The sequence below is a fragment of the Sarcophilus harrisii genome, chromosome 2 (assembly GCF_902635505.1).
Source record: "Sarcophilus harrisii chromosome 2, mSarHar1.11, whole genome shotgun sequence".
Lineage (NCBI taxonomy): Eukaryota > Metazoa > Chordata > Mammalia > Dasyuromorphia > Dasyuridae > Sarcophilus > Sarcophilus harrisii.
In genome coordinates, this window is record NC_045427.1 from 266,441,598 (window position 1) to 266,459,950 (window position 18,353).

The 18,353-nt window shown below is 38.9% G+C and overlaps 1 protein-coding gene across 1 annotated transcript in view; it reads left to right on the top strand.

Annotated features, from left to right (window-relative positions):
* SORD (sorbitol dehydrogenase) overlaps positions 1–17,956 on the top strand; it is a 69,001-nt gene extending 51,045 nt beyond the window's left edge. Inside the window, exons 6-10 of the mRNA XM_031949286.1 lie at positions 3,463–3,581; positions 5,736–5,801; positions 6,830–7,005; positions 15,456–15,577; positions 17,591–17,956. Of these exons, the coding sequence (XP_031805146.1) occupies positions 3,463–3,581; positions 5,736–5,801; positions 6,830–7,005; positions 15,456–15,577; positions 17,591–17,756 (649 nt within the window). The 3' untranslated portion in view covers positions 17,757–17,956. The remainder of the gene's footprint in view (positions 1–3,462; positions 3,582–5,735; positions 5,802–6,829; positions 7,006–15,455; positions 15,578–17,590) is intronic.
* Positions 17,957–18,353: the final 397 nt, after the last annotated feature.

The window sequence follows — 18,353 nt, forward strand, 5'->3', positions numbered from 1 at the left end:
CAAACCTCTTGTTCCAATTTTTCACCTCTTACCCCCCACCTCCTCCTCTAGATGGCAGGATGACCAGTAGATGTTAAATATATTAAAATATAAATTAGATACACAATAAGTATACATGACCAAAACGTTATTTTGCTGTATAAAAAGAATCAGACTCTGAAATATTGTACAATTAGCTTGTGAAGGAAATAAAAAATGCAAGTGGGCATAAATATAGGGATTGGGAATTCAATGTAATGGTTTTTAGTCATCTCCCAGAGTTCTTTTTCTGCGCGTAGCTGGTTCAGTTCATTACTGCTCCATCGGAAATGATTTGGTTGATCTCGTTGCTGAGGATGGCCAGGTCCATCAGAACTGGTCATCATATAGTATTGTTGTTGAAGTATATAATGATCTCCTGGTCCTGCTCATTTCACTCAGCCATCAGTTCGTGTAAGTCTCTCCAGGCCTTTCTGAAATCATCCTGTTGGTCATTTCTTACAGAACAATAATATTCCATAATATTCATATACCACAATTTATTCAGCCATTCTCCAACTGATGGGCATCACTCAGTTTCCAGTTTCTGGCCACTACAAAAAGGGCTCCCACAAACATTCGTGCACATACAGGTCCCTTTCCCTTCTTTATAATCTCTTTGGGATATAAGCCCAGTAGTAACACTGCTAGATCAAAGGGTATGCACAGTTTGATAACTTTTTGAGCATAGTTCCAAACTACTCTCCAGAATGGTTGGATTCGTTCCCAACTCCACTAACAATGCATCAATGTCCCAGTTTTCCCACATCCCCTCCAACAATCATCATTATTTTTTCCTGTCATCTTAGCCAATCTGACAGGTGTGTAGTGGTATCTTAGAGTTGTCTTAATTTGCATTTAAGAGTTTCATTTCAAGAATGTGGTATGATTAGAGCAATCCCTTATAATAAAGAATAAAAAAGTGTGCATGGGGGAACCCCAGGTCAGCAATACTAGCCAACATCTGGGGGGAAAAAAAGGCTGATGTATGTAGGGTTCTACACCCATTGTCTCCATTCTCAAGAAAAAAAATTTTTTTTGTAATATCAAAATTACTTTAAACAAGTTGTTAATAGACTGATGAAGGAGGAGATAAAATGTTACTATTTAAAAAAAATATTTCCCAAACCTTCCTTCTCTTCCCTTCCCTTCTAAGAAATTAAAAGGGAGTCTTTCCACTTCTCCTTTATTAATGCAGAAACAGCAGTGACCCAGAAATAGCAGGGGTATCTTTGAGAGTAATCTGACTCAAGTGTAACATGGGAGCCCAGAGGACAAGGGCTAGCCCAGGAAGCAAGAGGGACCTGTTCCACAGGGAGGTTTGTATCAGGGAGGTGCTGCTGTGGGTCATGACAGTGGTGTTTCTTGGAATACTTCCATCCTTCAGATGGCCACCTGGCTTCTCCGGTACACCATTAACCCAGCCCTAAGCCTGCACCCTACTTTCCACTACAGCCTTATCATGCTACCCTCTTTGGTTTTTTGCTTCCTTCTCTGCCCTCCCTACTGATTGCTTAATCATTCTGACTTCTACCCCTTTTCCCTATTTTCTGAGTCTTCTTGATGACTCCATCCACTTGCTTCATTTGCACACCTAGGTGGCTCCTCAAATGTTAGACATAGAAAGGAAATTAGAACATAGAATGCTAGAATTTTAGAACAAAGAGGGTTAAAGCAGGAAAGGATCTTATAATATAGAAAGTTACAAGTGTAGAATATAAATCACACCCAACCTAGAAAGGACCTTAGGGCATAAAATGCTGGAACATAAAACATCATAATAGTATTTCATGTTTCTGTAAGTATTTACAATTGACTGTGTGCTTTCCCCATACCATAATTGTAAGTAGTTAGTTCAAATGCTATTGTTTCTATTTTAGAGATAAAGAAAACTGAGGCATGGAGACATTATATGAATGACAGGTCTGGGACTTGAACTTGGATCAACTGATTCTCAGTTGAGCTCATAAAATAAGAGTGCTGAAAGGGACTTTAGTGATCACTTTGTGGGTCAATTAATTGTCCTTATATGACTGATGAGAAAACTGAAAGTCCATAAGGGATCTGTGAAAATTATAAAGCTCATTAGAGGCAGAGCTGAGACTAGAACCTAGGTCTCCCAATTCTCAGTCTGTGGTTCCTTCCAATTTATCGTGTTGCCTCTCACATTATGGTGTTTATCTGTGTTGAATTATAAATTTATAGAGGACTTATCTAAGGAAAGAAAAATCAATTAGAATGCCATGTTTCTTTTATAATCTTCCTTTTTCCTCCTTCCTCACTCCCAAACCTGTCTCCCCAGCACCCTATATTCCCTTGAGGTTTTTACTCTAGCTCAGGATAAGAGGTTTATAAGAGTATTTCAGGTCTGAACTGTGGTCACTTAACTTAGAATGGAAAAAGTCTTCAACATTGGTCTATTTGCTGTTCCTTTTACTCTGCTCTGACATTTTTTTTTTTTTTTTTGGCTTGAGCATCACAAGCAAACTTCTTTTCCAAGTTGAAAAAGATATATAATTATGACTATTTTAAATAGAGAATAATAGGATCATAAATTTGGAATTAGAGATGAGGAAATTAAGATCTAAAGAGGTTTAAATAATTTGTCAGTCGCACAGAAAGGGGCAGAGCCGAGATTCATCTAATTTCTCTGACTTCAAATCTATACTACAATAGGGACTTCTTGTCTTCTTCATTTGAAAGTTTTGACTTATAGTGTTTCATTCTTTGTATCTTCATCAAAGTTCCTGTCATACAGTTGGTGCTTAATAAAGACTTTTCAATTAATTTTTTGATTGATTGCCAGTACACAATGGTACCGAAAACCTAAACAAAGTAATTGAATACTTTCTTTTAGGAGTTTATACTTTAAGGAAAAGATAATTTACATGTGGATAAAGGCGTCTTACCCTAATCTTAAGCATTGGAGTGGAAGATGACTTGAGTGCTTATGCTAGTCAGTATTTTACTCTAATGGAAATAGTATTTAGTATGGCAAAGAACAACACCCTTTCATCTCCCTAATGTCTGGGGCATTTTGCTTATTCATTTCCAAAAAAGTCATACACTTCTGGTTGTGACTAGCATGTGGGGTTAACCTGCCAAAAGATTGTTCTCTGCTTTGGAAATGAATCATCCCATTTACTTTAGAAGACCTGTTTTCAATAAAAGCAAACAAATAGGGGCAGCTAGGTGGTGCAGTGGATAATGTGCCAGCCTTGAAGTCAGGAGTACCTGAGTTCAAATCTGACCCCAGACACTTAATATTTCCTAGCTGGGTGACCCTGGGCAATTCACTTAACCCCAAATGCCTTGACAAAAACAAACTAAAACAAAAAAGACAAATAAAGTACATCACTCCCTGGGTATTTGCCATTGTTTTTATCTTTGAAAAAAGAAATTCTGTTCTTGAGCCCTAAGTGTTTGTGTCTTGTGGTTCCACAGACTCCCTGACAATGTCACCTTTGAGGAAGGGGCCCTTATCGAGCCACTCTCTGTGGGGATCCATGCCTGTCGGAGAGGTGGAGTCACTCTGGGAAGCGAGGTCTTGGTGTGTGGAGCTGGTATGTCATAGACTTGATCCCAATTTCTGTTATATGCCTCCTTCAACCCCAACTTATAAGTATGGACACCCTCCCCTCCCAATTTCCGAGTTGTGACTGATTCTGGTTTGATTCTTAGTAGAACCAACCATAACTTGGGCATTGGGGAGTGGGAATGGGGAAAAACCACACTGAGAAGGGAAAATGGAGTGTTCCTAAAGAGATCTGGTCCTAGTCAGAATTGTAGTGAAGTATAAGTATAATTTGTCCCTAATGTTCTTCCACCTCCCCTTTCCTACATCCTTTATCACCTTTCAGCAGCTCTTTCTACATGCTTAGTTTGCATATTGCCCTTGGCTTCCCAGAAACAAGCTTTTTATATGCCCTGTTGACTTTGAAATGAACTCCATTCAGCTTCCCTCCATCAAAATTTAACAGTCCTATGGGCCATTTCCTCAGGACTTTGCTCTCTGCTAAGTAAAAGTGGGTGGTAATAAGTCAATATAATTATCAGATAAAGTAATCCTTGGTAATGTGTTAATTAACTAATATGTTACTACTCAGTATATATTATTTTATACTGTTTTAAGTTATATTTTAAAATACCTTAAGGAATGATGGCCATGCTGAGAATTTTAGCCATGTAAGACCATAGCAGGATACTCAGGTGACTTAACTAAATAGTGATAATAATATTAATGACAGTTATAATAATTTTAAAATTTATTGGTTTGGTCCTCAGTGGATCCATTAGTTTTCTACTTGGGAAGATTTGATTGGTTCTAGAGTGGGCAGCTAGGTGGTGCAGTGGGTAGAATCCTATGCTTAGAGTTAGGAAGACTCACATTCCTGAGTTCAAATCTGTCTCAGGCCCTTTTTAACTGTGGGACTCTGGGCAAGTCACTTGGCAAGTCTCAGTTTTCTCATCTGTAAAATGAGCTGGAGAAGGAAATAGCAAACCATCATAGAGAGTCATATAAGACTGAAAAAAACATCAGAACAACAATATATAGGTTCTTAAATGGTGGTTTGGGGAGAGAAAAGGAACATATTCTGAACTTTGAAAGACCTCTCTAGAAACTACAAAAAAATCTAGGGAAGTTCCTGAACTAATCTGATCCACTCTTGAAGTCTCTTTGATCTTTAGAAATGTCTCAAAACAGCTTCCGTAAAATGATTAGAAATGTATGCTTTAGAACAACAGAAAGAGCAGCAGCTTTGGTGCTGCTATTATGTCTCTATGGTTTTGGGCAAGCCACTTAACCTCTAGAACTATTTTCTTATCTTCTAGATGAGAAGATTGGATTAGATGGCCTCTTTTTAAAGCTTTAAACCTAGGATCCTGATTCTTTTTTATTGATTTTATTTATTTTCATAATAGTGTTTTATTTTTGCAAATATATACAAAGAAAAATTTCAATATTCACCTTGTAAAACCTTATGTTCCAAATTTTTCTCTCTTTCTTCTTTCTCCTCCCTCTTCCCCTAGATAGCAAGCAAAACTGATATAGGTTAAAACTTGTATAATTCTTCTAAACATATTTCCATATTTGTTATACTATGCAAGAAAAAATCAGTTCAAATGGGGAAAAAATATGAGAAAGAAAAACAGTAAGTCAACAAATACAACTACCACCAAAAAAGGTGAAAATACTATGCTTTGATACAAACTCAGTCCCCACAGTCTGCTTTCCGGATGTAGATGGCTCTCTCCATCACAAATCTATTGGAATTAGCCCCAATCACCTCATTGGCTCATGAGAAGAGACATATCCACTAAAATTGATTGTCACCTATCGTTGCTGTGTGTAATGTTTTCTTAGTTCTACTTACTTCACTTAGCAAGTCTCTTTCATTTAAGTCTCTCCAGGCCTTTCTGAAATCGTCCTGCTCATTATTTCTTATAGAACAATAAAATTCTATAACATTCCTATACCATAACTTATTCAGCTATTCTGCAACTGATGGGCATCTAATCAATTTTCAGTTCCTTACCACTACAAAAAGAGCTACTATAAACATTTTTGCACATGTGGGACCTTTTCTCTTTTTTGTTGATCCTCTGATTCTTATGAGAGATAGAGGCATGAAATATAGCTATCTGCCCATATCAAGTCCCCATTTTATACACATTAGGCATTCCATTTATAACAAAATCTTTCTGTTTTTGTTTAGGACCCATTGGAATGGTCACTTTGCTGGTTGCTAAAGCAATGGGTGCATCTAAAGTGATAGTGACTGGTAAGACTTCTTTTTCTGTCTCTTTTTCCTTAAAACATTTGATGGGAAGAAAGCTGTAACTCTTGTGGACAGTGATTATAAAAGCAGCATGAGTCAGGACATATAAATTGCTTTCCCCCCTTTACTGTGATTCTTGAAGAGGATCAGATAAGGCACAGCATCAACCCTTTTTATAAATGCTGTTGAAGGTGGGGTTTTTCCTTCAGTGAAAATCCAGGCAGGCCATGTTGCCACCTTTGCTCTAAAGGAAGTCCATGACTGGATTTGTTGCAAATAATGTCAGAGCGACCTTGTTAGAATGTAGGTTCCTTCCTTGGTATCCCTAGCACTTAGCTCAGTGAAATCCTTAATATTAAAAGGCCTAGATATGGCTAAATTCTTTTGGAACTTAGCCCACTGTGAACAGTATAATAAGTCTTTGCCCCTTAACTAGGTTGGGTGGGGAGGGGAAAAGGGAAAAAATTATTATGCTATTAACTTAAAAACATTAAGAAATTTTTTGGTACATGTAGTTCTTCCCCTCCTCCCCCTTTTAACTTGGAGGAGGGGAGGAAAAAGGAACTAGATGTGACAAAAATTATTTTTAATATTTTTACTATAATTCATTATATTTTCTCCTACTTGTACCAATATATTTTAAATACAAGTAATTCAATGTGTTTCTTGAGGGAAAGTTTTTCATCCTACTAATTTTCTTTGCCTTATAGATTAAAAAAGCATGTGTCAGTTTAGTCCTTTGAAAAACTCTTATATTTTGGTCCTTCTTTTAATAAATGATTAAGATTCATAAGGTGTTTGTGAGTGTGTGTGTGTGTGTGTGTGTGTGTGTGTGTGTGTGTTTAGAAAGGGAAAGGAAGAAAGAGAGAAAGAGATAGGACAGAGAAAACAAACATCATTCAGGATTTAGAATATACTTAGGAAAGCTGCATAGATTCTGAGAGGGAAGACTTTGGTTGCTACTATCTTCCTTTATCTCCCTCTGTTTTTTGTTTTCATTGTTTGATCGGATTACTTTTGTTTAATCTCAGATGTGAACAGCTCTCGACTAGAAAGAGCCAAAGAATGTGGGGCCACTTTCACCCTCCTGATCGATAAAGAGAGCCCCAAGGAAATTGTCAGTAAGATAGACAGTCTCTTTGGAAACAAACCACATATCACCATTGAGTGTACTGGAGTGGAATCTTCTATCCAGACCAGCATCTATGTGAGTTTGATCCTGCTTAGTGAATCATACATGGGTCTTATTTCAGCAAAAAATGAACAATGAAGACACACTGTATGTGGCTGATTTGAAGGGAGTATAGTAGATTGGAAATTCACTAACAAGGAGTATGGAGATTTGCTTTCTGCTTCCAGATTCATTATTGACTTGTAGTGAGCTATGGATTAATCCATTGGTTGACTCAAAGAGTCATTAATTACTTTCTCTGGATTTTAATTTATTTACATGTAAAATAGGAACAGTAATACCTGTCCTGCTTAAATCACAGGCTTGTTAAGCAGAGTAAATGAGATGAAATTATTTTTGTCTTCTCTTTTTTACATCATCATAGCTCTTCCCGATAGCTTTCCCTCCCTCACCTTCACAGAGAGCCATTCTACATAACAAATAAATTTTTTGAAAGACATAAAAATAAACATAATTGTGATTAAATCATGATAGATCAGGATTAATCCATTGAAAAAATGTAAAATGTGTAATGTAGAGCAGCTGTGCTCTTCATGTAGGAGATCCACATGAAATGATGGTTTGAGGGTATCTAGTCATACCTCTTTCTTTGAGTCTTGAAGGATCTTTATAATTTTCTTAATTTACTTTTGATTTTTTGGTGTGCTATTGTTCTTAACATTTCCGTTGTTATATGTAATGGGCTGAAGTTTGAGTTGATGCACTTAGGTCCCAAGTACATGAGGCTAAATAGTAATTGGGCTATACTCTATTAATATACATGATTGGATAAAGAATGGTTCCTGCCCACTTTCTGTGCAAGTCCTGATGTGTTGTACAGGAAATGATGATTTTGGTGGGTGGAGGCAGAGAGGGGAACAGGAAGAGAAGCTGGGAGAGATTGGGCCTGGGTCCATTCTCCTGGTGGCTGGTCCATGTGGCTGGTGATCTAGCTAGCTTCTTCACTCAGCTGCACACATTGCTATCGCCGATTCTCTTCCACCTCCTATCCTTCTTCACTGAGAATAAAGACTGACGATTTTCCCCTAACCTGAACTCCGGACTCCTGCTGATTTTAAAATACGCGATCTTCACAGTTATACTTCTTGTTCATACTGTTTTCTTGGTTCTTCTTCCTTCACTATGCGTTGTTCATGGAGCTTTCCATGCTACTTAGTATTCATCACAATTGTCATTCCTTATAATGCAATAATATTTCATTATATTTACTTACCACGTTTTGCTTAGTCATTCTTCACTGAATGGGCATCTACTTTGTTTCTAATTCTTTGTTATCACAAAAAGTGCTGCTACAAATATTTTGGTGTGTATGGGAAATTTCTTCTTAACAATAATTTCCTTGTGATATAAGCTCAGTAATGGAGTCTTTAGTTTAAAGGACAGACATTTTAATAATTTTATTGACATAATTCCAAATTTCTTACCATTTCACAGCTCTCCCAACATTGTAGCAGCGTATCTATTATTTCAGAACCCCTCCAAAATTGACTGTTGCCATGTTTGGTCTATTTTGCCAATTATTGAAATGTGAGATGAAGAGTGTTTGATTTGTATTTCTCTTATTATTAGTGATCTGAAGCATTCTTTTTTTTTTTTTTTAAATAGCTTTTTATTTTCAAAATACATACAAAGATGGTTTTCAACATTTACCTTTGCAAAATCTTGTGTTCCAATTTTTTTTCCTTCCTTTCCTCCCATCCTCTTCCCTTAGACAGCAAGTAATCCAATATAGGTTAAACATGTGCAATTCTTCTAAACATATTTCCACATTTATCATGATACACAAGAAAAATCAGATCAAAAAGGAAAAAAAATGAGAAAGAAGAAAAAGTAAGCAAACAACAAAAAAGATGAAAAAAACTATGTTATGATCCACATTCAGCCCACATAGTCCTCTGGATGCAGATGGTTCTCTACATCACAAGTCTGTTGGAATTGGCCTGACTCACCTCATTGATCACAATTATGGATGTTCATGTCCATCAAAATTGAGCATCACATAATCTTCTTGTTGCCATGTATGATGTTCTTTTGGTTCAACTCACTTCACTCAGCATCGGTTCATGTCAGTCTCTCTAAGCTTTTCTGAAATCATCCTGCTGATTGTTTTTTATAGAACACTAATATTCTGTTACATTCATATACCATAACTTATTCAGACATTCCCCAACTGATGGGTAGCCACTCAGTTTCCAGTTCCTTGCCACTACAAAAAGGGCTGCTGCAAACATTTTTGCACATGTGGGTCCTTGCCCCTTTTTTATGATCTCTTTGGGATACAGACTAAGTAGAGACAGTGCTAAATCAAAGGATATGCAGAGTTTGAAGCCCTTTGGACATAGTTCCAAATTGCTCTCCATAGTGTTTGGATCAATTCACAAATGCACAAATGTCCTAGTTTTCCCACATCCCCTTCAACATTTATCATTATCTTTTTCTGTCCTCTTAGTCAATCTGAGAAATGTGTAGTGGTACTTCAGAATTGTCTTAATTTGCATTTCTCTAATAATAGTGGTTTAGACCATTTTTTTCATATGACTAGAAATGGTTTTAATTTTTTCATCTGAAAATTGTCTATTCATATAATTTGACCAATTGGAGAATGGCTTGTATTCTTATAAATCTGAGGGGCAGCTAGATGGTACAGTGGATAGAGTACCAGCCCTGGAATCAGGAGGACCTGAGTTCAAAGATGGCCCTAGATAGACACTTAACACTTCCTACCTGTGTGATACTGGGCAAGTCACTAACCTCAACTGCCTAACAAAAAGGAAAAAAAAGATTAAATTTGAGTCAATTCTCTACATATAATTTTAGAAATGAGGGCTTTATCAGAATCCTTGGATGTAAAACGGTTTTTTTTTCCAGTTTTCTGCTGAAACATTCTTTCTTATGGTTGTGAATACAAGATTCTTTTTCTAACACACACTGGCTATATGGAGCAAGCCACTTAATCCGTCAGTGCCATAGACAGCTTTCTAAAACTGCACATCCTGGAGAAGTTGCTAGTCTTCAGCAATGGAGAGAGTGCTTCCACACTGGGAGTTTCCTGCTTCATTATCTGGACCAAGAATAACTGTAATAATACTCTAGAACATATAAAATATATTTGAAATATGGGACTTTACTATCATTCAATAGAACAAAACTCTTTTTGGAGTGCTAAGGGAATATCAGAGGCACTAAAGAAACCATGACTTGGCTCAGGAACGAGACAGCACCTTTCATCCTTGCCTCTCTCATTATATTCAGGGAGATTACTCTCCATGACTGTTCAGTATGAGATCACACCCAGTAAGTCTTTCACAGTGAATAATAAAATCAGACTTCTTCAAATATCATAGTTGGCTGCAAAACTTCTTCCTGGACTTAGATAGAAGAGAATCCAAAGACTACTTTATCTTGGGGGCCACTAGAGGAAATAAGCAATACTTCTGGAAAACACCAGGCTTAACTCATGACCACACAACAAAATAACAGTACGTGGGGAAGGAGGAAAGGGCAAAAGAAAGAGGAAAAAGTACTGAAAGTGGAAAAGTAGGAAAGCGGCTGGGCCATGGGGAAGGGCCTGTGGAAAGAGAAAGAATAAGGGAAGTCTTGTGGTGAAGAGGTCGGGGTAGGTGACAGTGATGGGCACTGTCATTCATGGGCATCCCCGAGAAGCCCCGAACTCTGGTCTGTCTTCTGGAAGCCAGCACTTCCTCCTTCCGTCTCTGAGTCACAGAGCTATTTTAGAGAAACTTCACGTCCCCAGGAAGAAACTGCTGTCCACGTGAACTGGGCAGGGAGGGCAGCCACCTTTTCTGGTGTCATAGGGGTTTAAGCTAGCACTAGCAGAGAACTTTATCTAGCCTAAAGAGGGCCAGCCCCTCCCTTGATTTGTCAGACACACTTATCTTAGATAATGGCTTGTCAGTCGTCGTCAGTCATTATTGTCACCCTTAATTTTCTGCAGTGCTCACTATGTGCCTGGCACTGTGTTCAGAGAGAAATTTTAACCACTTGAGAATTCTTATTTTATTTAATCTTCACAACCCCTCTGGGAAGTAGGCTCTATTTTATTCTCATTTTACCGATGGGAAAACTGAGGCAAACAGTGAAGTGACTTGTCTAGGTCACACAGCTAGTGAGGAGTTGAGGCTGCACTTGAACCGGGGCTTCCTTTACTCTCCACTGCACCTCTTAGCCACCTAGTAAGCAGCAGTATCTGTCTAAGCAGCCTGATGGCTCTGTCCTGGGACCGGACCATGGGTGGGGCCTTGGACAGGCGGTGATGTCAGGGCCAGGCCAGCATGCATGACAGGCGAGGCAGAATGCTGTGGCGGGCTGTGGCGGGCTCACTGCTGGAGGCAGGGTGAGGTGGAGGCAGGGCCCTCAGGGCCACTTCCCTGTGGAGCAGTGACTAGATAATGCTCAGCTGGGAGAGGCGACCTGGGCAGCTGCAGGTGAAGTGGTGGAAAAAGCCACACCCACAGAAGGAAGGTGATGTCCGTGTTTGGTATTGCCCTTCCCTGTTTGAAGGGGCGAGGAGGAGGAAGCATTGACTGGGAAAATAAGGATATTTTCTTCTTTTGGAATTTCTCGTTGAAGTTTGGACCCGGACAAGCTTCTTATTTCAAGGCCATCCCAGCCCTTGGAGCAACATTTCCTCCTTCATTTCAATCTCACATAAAAGAAGTGGCCCTACTCCTAGCCAAGGATGACCCCTTGACATGCTGCCTCGATCTCCTTCCCTGACAACTTCTCCATCCAGTTGGCCTCATAGTCACTCATCTCCTCCGTCTCTATCTCTCTCTGTCTCTCTCTCAACAAGACTTCACTATCTAATGATCTTTTCTCTACTCCCTACAAACAAGTCAAACATTACCTTCTATGTAAAAGATCTCACTTGAATCTGGCTATCATCATGTGTTAGTCTTTCTCTTCATGGACAAACCCTTAGGGAAAACTTTCTACACTACATTCATTTCCCCTCTGCCCTTTTTTAAATCCTTAGATCTGGCGTTCAGCCTTATCTTGTGCTGAAATTGCCCTTTCCAAAAGTTACCCAAATTACCCTTTTAGATTGCTGTGTGTGTGTGTGTGTGTGTGTGTGTGTGTGTGTGTGTATGTGTATATGTGTATGTGTGTGTGTGTGTGTTTTAGATTGGCTATTATGAGAAATGTTGTTCCTTTTTTTCCCTCCCACACATATTAGGAGATAGAGTAATTGAATTGCCTCTTACTTGCCAAATCTAATGACTTTTTCTCAATCTTATTTCTTGTTAACCTTTTATAGTTGCTAAATCTCTCTTTGTTCTCATACCCTTCTAAGAAGTCTCCTTTGCTGATTCTTCATGTCGCAGCCTTGTTCCTGTTTCTCAAGATTCTGTTCTGGGTCCTTTTCTGTTCTCTTCCTAGTCTGTACTGTCTTCACTGGTGATCTCTTCAGCTTCCATAGGTTCTTTATGGAGATGATACCCAGATCTAGATATTCATATATGTATATGTGATATGTCTGGGACATTAAAGAAGATGTATTAATGTCTGCTTTGCTGATGTCCTCTAAGGACCATGAGAATTTTTTTCCTCTAACTTGCAGTTTATGTTCCATATGTGTTGCCTCCCTCATTAGAATGTGACCTCCTCAAGAATAAGGACTTTTTAAAATTAATCTTTCCTATGCTTAGCCTATTGCTTTGCACATAGCAAGTATTTAACAAATACTTCATTCAATCATTCATTCATGCATTTGCATTAAGATACTGACACTTCACCTCTGCCTCTTGAGTTTTGGGTGTACTATCATTATTCCCATTTTACAATTGAGGAAATTGAGGTGGACAGAAGTGAAGTGACTTGCTAAGGTCATGAAGCTAGAAAGTGTCTGAAGCTGGATTTGAATTTGGATCTTCCAGACTTCAGACCTGGTTCCCCACTTTGCCACCTGAATACCTTGTAGGCTCTGAAAGGGACCTCAAAGGCCATCTGCTCCAATCCTGTCGTTTTAAAGATGAGGAAATTGAATCATAAAGAAATTAAATGACTTTCTGAGTTCACACAGGTAGTGCTTAGCATGGAGGGATGGGGATGAAAAGGACACAGAAGAATTTGAAAACATGACCCTTACCCTCACAGTACTTCCAATTTAGAAAACTAGACAAAGTTCACGTTCTTGAAACAATAGAGAAGGATATAGCAGCTTGTGATTTAGTCCCCATCTGTGTGATACAGTGATCTATGGAGACAAGACAAGAAGGATTGGTGAAGTTGGGGGAGGTTAGGGAAGCCGCCTGGAGAAGTTGGGGCTTGAGTTAGGCTAAGAGTAGTGATTAAGATTGTCTTTTTTAGCAGTAAGAGCCAATTTACTTTCCTAATTAAGTTTTGCTTTAAGTCAATATGATAATTAATTTGTGTTCCTCAAGTACTCCCTGAATGATAGTGTGAAGAATGCAAGGAGAAGACGGGTTGGAGCATTTTTATGATTATAAATTGTACAATGAAATTTCATGAGACAGATAATCTATATGTGGATTATTTGATTTGAGATGGTTGCAATATAGTATGGAAATTGTCAACTATTAACTATTGCCATTTTCATTCCAAAGAACCCTTGGGTATAGGAGTAGTTCATAATCCATGATGACAAGTATGATTAAAACTGAATTCAATTAAACAGGGATTTTTAAGCTCTTAGTATGTGTTTGGTGATACAGCATCATTATATTCAAAAGATTTTAAAGCATCAGCCTATTAACAGCTTGTTTATTTATTTGGGAGGTTCCTTCTTCCAACTTTTATTTTTTTATAACAATAGCTTTTTATTTTTTGCCCTTGCAAAACCTTGTGTTCTGAATTTTTCTCTCTTCCCCCCTTCCCCCTCCCTTAGATAGCACATAATCCAATATAGGTTAAATGTATGCAATTCTTCTAAACATATTTCCACATTTATCACATTGCACAAAAGATTGTTTATTTAAAGTAATTTTGATAACTACAAATTTCTACCTGTTTTTCCCCTTGAGTTTGAGTCTCCCTATCTTGGTCAGGTGGGTGGGGGTATAAGTAAACATTTATTTAGTGCCTACTGTGTGTCAGGAACTGTGCTAAGCTATCCATTGCTGATCAGCATGTAAACTTTGTGTTATTGACCTGGGCCAGTCTGCTTCCATAGACATTTTGGTGGTTCTCTTCCTGGTGACTCACCATTTTGATGTGGGAATTGGTGTAGATAGATACCTTATCTGCTTTTTATCTTCCTGTATTTTAGAACTCCCAAATCCAAACTATCAACCAGCCTCAGCTTTCCCCATTAGCAAGTGTGTATTACCATACCTGGCTACAAAATTCTAACAATAGCAATCTATATTCTTCTGTATATTCTTCTTTAAAGCTCTCTCTCATCCCATATTATTTGGTACAGGTTAGACTAGATTATGTTTGAGATTACTTTTAATTCTCAAATCCCATGATTCATTTTGTCATTACAGCAAGCCTAGTGAGGTCAATATAAGGTAGAGCCTGAAACATTTGGCCAGTTGCATGGAGCTTGGCATGATACGGTTTTGATTTGTGGGGGACACCCTGGGCTATTGTCTGGAGAAGTCTGGGAATGCTCCAATCCCCATTCTGTCATTATTGAGTTAATAAAGCCTTGGAAGGTTGTTAGAGGTCACTATTGTTATTAATCTTGCTTATAGCAAAGCATTCTTAGCAATACAGTAAAATGCGACTTTTGCCATTTGGGATAGTGATATTCTTAATGCAAGTCTCTATACTGGCAGAGTAGATTCTTTCTACATTTCTAGATTTACAGCCTTGAATAGGGGAAAGAGCCTTATATTTGTAAGCAAAGCATCAGCTTTTGAACACTGACATTTGCTTGTTGTATGAAAGCTTAGTTTCTTCTTAGCTAAAGTGGAAATAATAAAGTTTTCAGCATGAAAGGCAGCATGTTATAGTAAATGGGGGAGAAGGCATTGGAGACAAAAAAAATCTAAGTTCAAATTCTACCTCTGAACACATACTAGCTATTTGATCAAGTCATCTAAAAGTAAATACTGAACTGAGTTGCTGATTTGAACAGTGGAGGGAGTTTCTATCTTTGGAATTGCACACAATGATTAAAAATCATAATATTTTGCAATAGCCACCTCACAGAGTAATTCTGAGGAGAGTTCCTTGCAAACTGTAAAGTTATTTGTCAGCCCAGCTGTAATTATTCTATAGTAGTCCAGTATCTTTATTGTAGGTAAATTCACCAGTATCTTTGTACTGTTTCATTGGTCTAATCTTGAAAACTCCCTATTCTCTGGAGTTTTCACTAATTATACATACAGTTTACCTAGTCTATATTTAACTAGTGGGGAATCATCTAATCTTAGCAGAAAGCATCCCTTTGACTGGAGGTCACATAGCATTTAGCATGTAATAGAAAAAAGTCTATATTGATGATTTCTGACTTTTTTTCTCTGATCTCCTTTTAGGCCACTCGTCCTGGTGGGACTGTAGTGCTAATAGGATTGGGTAAGGAGACAGTCTCTATCCCCCTGGTCCATGCAGCTGTGCGAGAAGTGGATATCAGAGGAGTGTTTCGATACTGTAATACGTGAGTATCCCTGGAGTATATTCTGAACTAAGATCCAATGAATCAGGAGAAAACCCAGGTGGTTCTCTGGAGAACCTTTCCACCTTCTACGAGTTCTCTCCTGACTATTGGACAAGGAAAATAGGCCAGAAGACTGGGATAGATGAGTCCTCAACCTCAATCACTTTCCTGATCATTTATTAAAGAACCAAAGGGAATCAATTAGGAAACACTTTAATAAAAATTCCAATATGTGCCAGGCATTGTGCTTGCCTCTGAAACCAAAATGACATGATTCTGGCCCTCAGAGAGCTTACAGTCTGGCACTAGCGGCTATAGGGTTCTGGAAAGGCTTCATTCAAGGGGAGTTTGAATTGAGTCTTGAAGGAAACAAGGGTTTCTGAGAAGCAGAGGTGGGTACACTACAATACTGTGAAAATAGGAGTAATCGAGAGTTGCTTATGAGGAATAGTCTAAAGGCGTCTGCTCTTGAGAGAAGCAACTGGATTCAGTAGGAAAGTACCCTCCTGAGTTTAAAGTCTTTTTAGGATATGAGATTCAGATCTACCATTTACTGGGCACGTGGGTAGTGAAGTAAACAGGAGAGAATTAGAAAAACCTGCATTCAAATCCTGCCTCAGATAGTTCCTAGTTGTGTGACCCTGGACAAGTCCTCCTCTGGAAAAATGATTGTTTTCACATTATAATGATATTATTAGGATAGGATTTTACGTTATCATAAGAAAAACATACTACTTTGGTTGTCATATATACTCACATATATGTGTGTATATAGACATACATGCTTATAAATATGTATGTAGGTGTGTGTATGCCTACATGTGGGTAGGTGTATATATATATATATATAAAATATATATAAAATGAGAATATCTTGTAAAAAGCTTTGCAAACCTTAAAACATGACATAAATGCTAGCTACTGTGTGTGACTGGACAAGTCGAGGGGGCCTTTTTGACTCCATTTTCTTATCTGCATCCTAGGGATAACAAATACTTGTTTTATCTATCTCATATTGTTGGAGGGGGGGGAGTAAGGAGGAAGGAGACTGAAAAGGAGAGGAGGGGAGGTGAGAGTGTGAGCTCTCAGAACACAGACTCTGACTGGAGTCAAAGAACCCTGCCTACCCAAGTGACTTCTCAAACTCCACGAGCCTCAGTTTCTTCATCTGTAAATTGAGCTAGATGACTTTGCAGGTGCTTCCCAGTTTTATAATGGTCAGCTCTATTCATGTGACCTGGTATTCTGTCATTTTTAAGGGGCAGAAGCTCTAGGGGAGTGGGGCTGCTGACCATTTTATCTCAGCCACAGTTTCTTCCAACCCTGGTGCTGCTAAGCAGTCTTTTGTCCTCATAACCACCCGCTGCTTCCTGGTAGGCTTGTAGGATTAGAACTCAATGGAGCTCAGAAGTCATCAAGATCTTTCAATCATCAGTTTAGAGCAGGAAAGGACTTAATAAGTCAAATCCCTTCTTTTACATATCTGGAAATGAAGACTCCAGAGATGGGAAGGGACTTACTTGAAATCACTCAGGTATCAGGATTGGAACCCAGCAGAACTTAGCATAGTTCTTGGCATATAGTAGGTGCTTAATAAATGCTTAGTGAGCAGTTTCCTGCTTCTGCTTGGCTCTTCCCACCACAGCCTGGAGAGGATGGGTGGGTAGGGGGGAAAATAATAGCTTTAGGAAATGCTAAATTGTGGAATCAGCACCTGTCATTGATGCTTGAAAGAGCTGGAATGAGACTTCTATACCTTGTTGGTCTCCAGCCTTGCCTGCCACCCTGAGATGGTCCATTTCAGGACAAGTGAGCAGTAGTCCGAGGCAAGAGAACAGGCAACTCGGGAGTAGGGTAGACAAGATATTGTCTCAGGCACCTCATTTTGAATCCCCGCTCTGTCACTTACTGTCCATGAGGGCAGAATAGTGACTGTGTTTGATTGTGTTTGAGGCCTGGACTATGCTGTACTTGCAGGGTGTGTCTAATTGGTGTGTATGTGTTTTTCCCCAGGTGGCCCATGGCGATCTCGATGCTTGCATCCAAGTTGGTGAATGTCAAGCCCTTAGTCACCCACAGGTTTCCTCTGGAAAAGGCCCTGGAGGCCTTTGAAACATCCAGTAGGGGAGAAGGATTAAAAGTCATGCTTAAATGTGACCCTGACGACCAGAATCCCTAATACTGATAGGAGTTTTTGCCCTCTGCCCTTACTCCTCTCCGCTTAGGGCCTCGCTGACCAGAGTGCTTTGGAGGAGACGGACTTTTTTGTTGAAGTGATTTATTTTGAATCATTAAGAGTAAATAAAAACCTCACATTTTAACAGGAGAGCTTGATCCTGGAAGTAATTTACAATAAAAATACGAAGAGGGAGAACTTAAGGGGAATTTGTAGTAGTGGTCATCTGTTTACATATACTGTGCAAAGTTCAACTGAGTAGAGCAGAGTTTGACACTCAGGTTTGGGAAACTCCCCTTCTTCCTGGTGTGTTTTAGTTGGGCAAGACTGGGAATCTGGAAACATAACACAAGCAACACTTGTCCCATTTCACTAAGAAAAAGGAGGAGGATAGAGAGGAAAAGGATCCTTCAGTGGATCATCTCTGGTCTAATACACACGTCTCCCTGGAATCTGTAGATGGTGCCCAGGGACCTAGAGACTGATGGGAGCAGAGGGGGTAGAAAATCATTCATTTCTGTCCAAACCCCTCAGTGGAGGGGTATTTCACAAACACTTTTTCAGTTTAATGAGGAAAGAGAAATGGGAAAGGTACCTCAG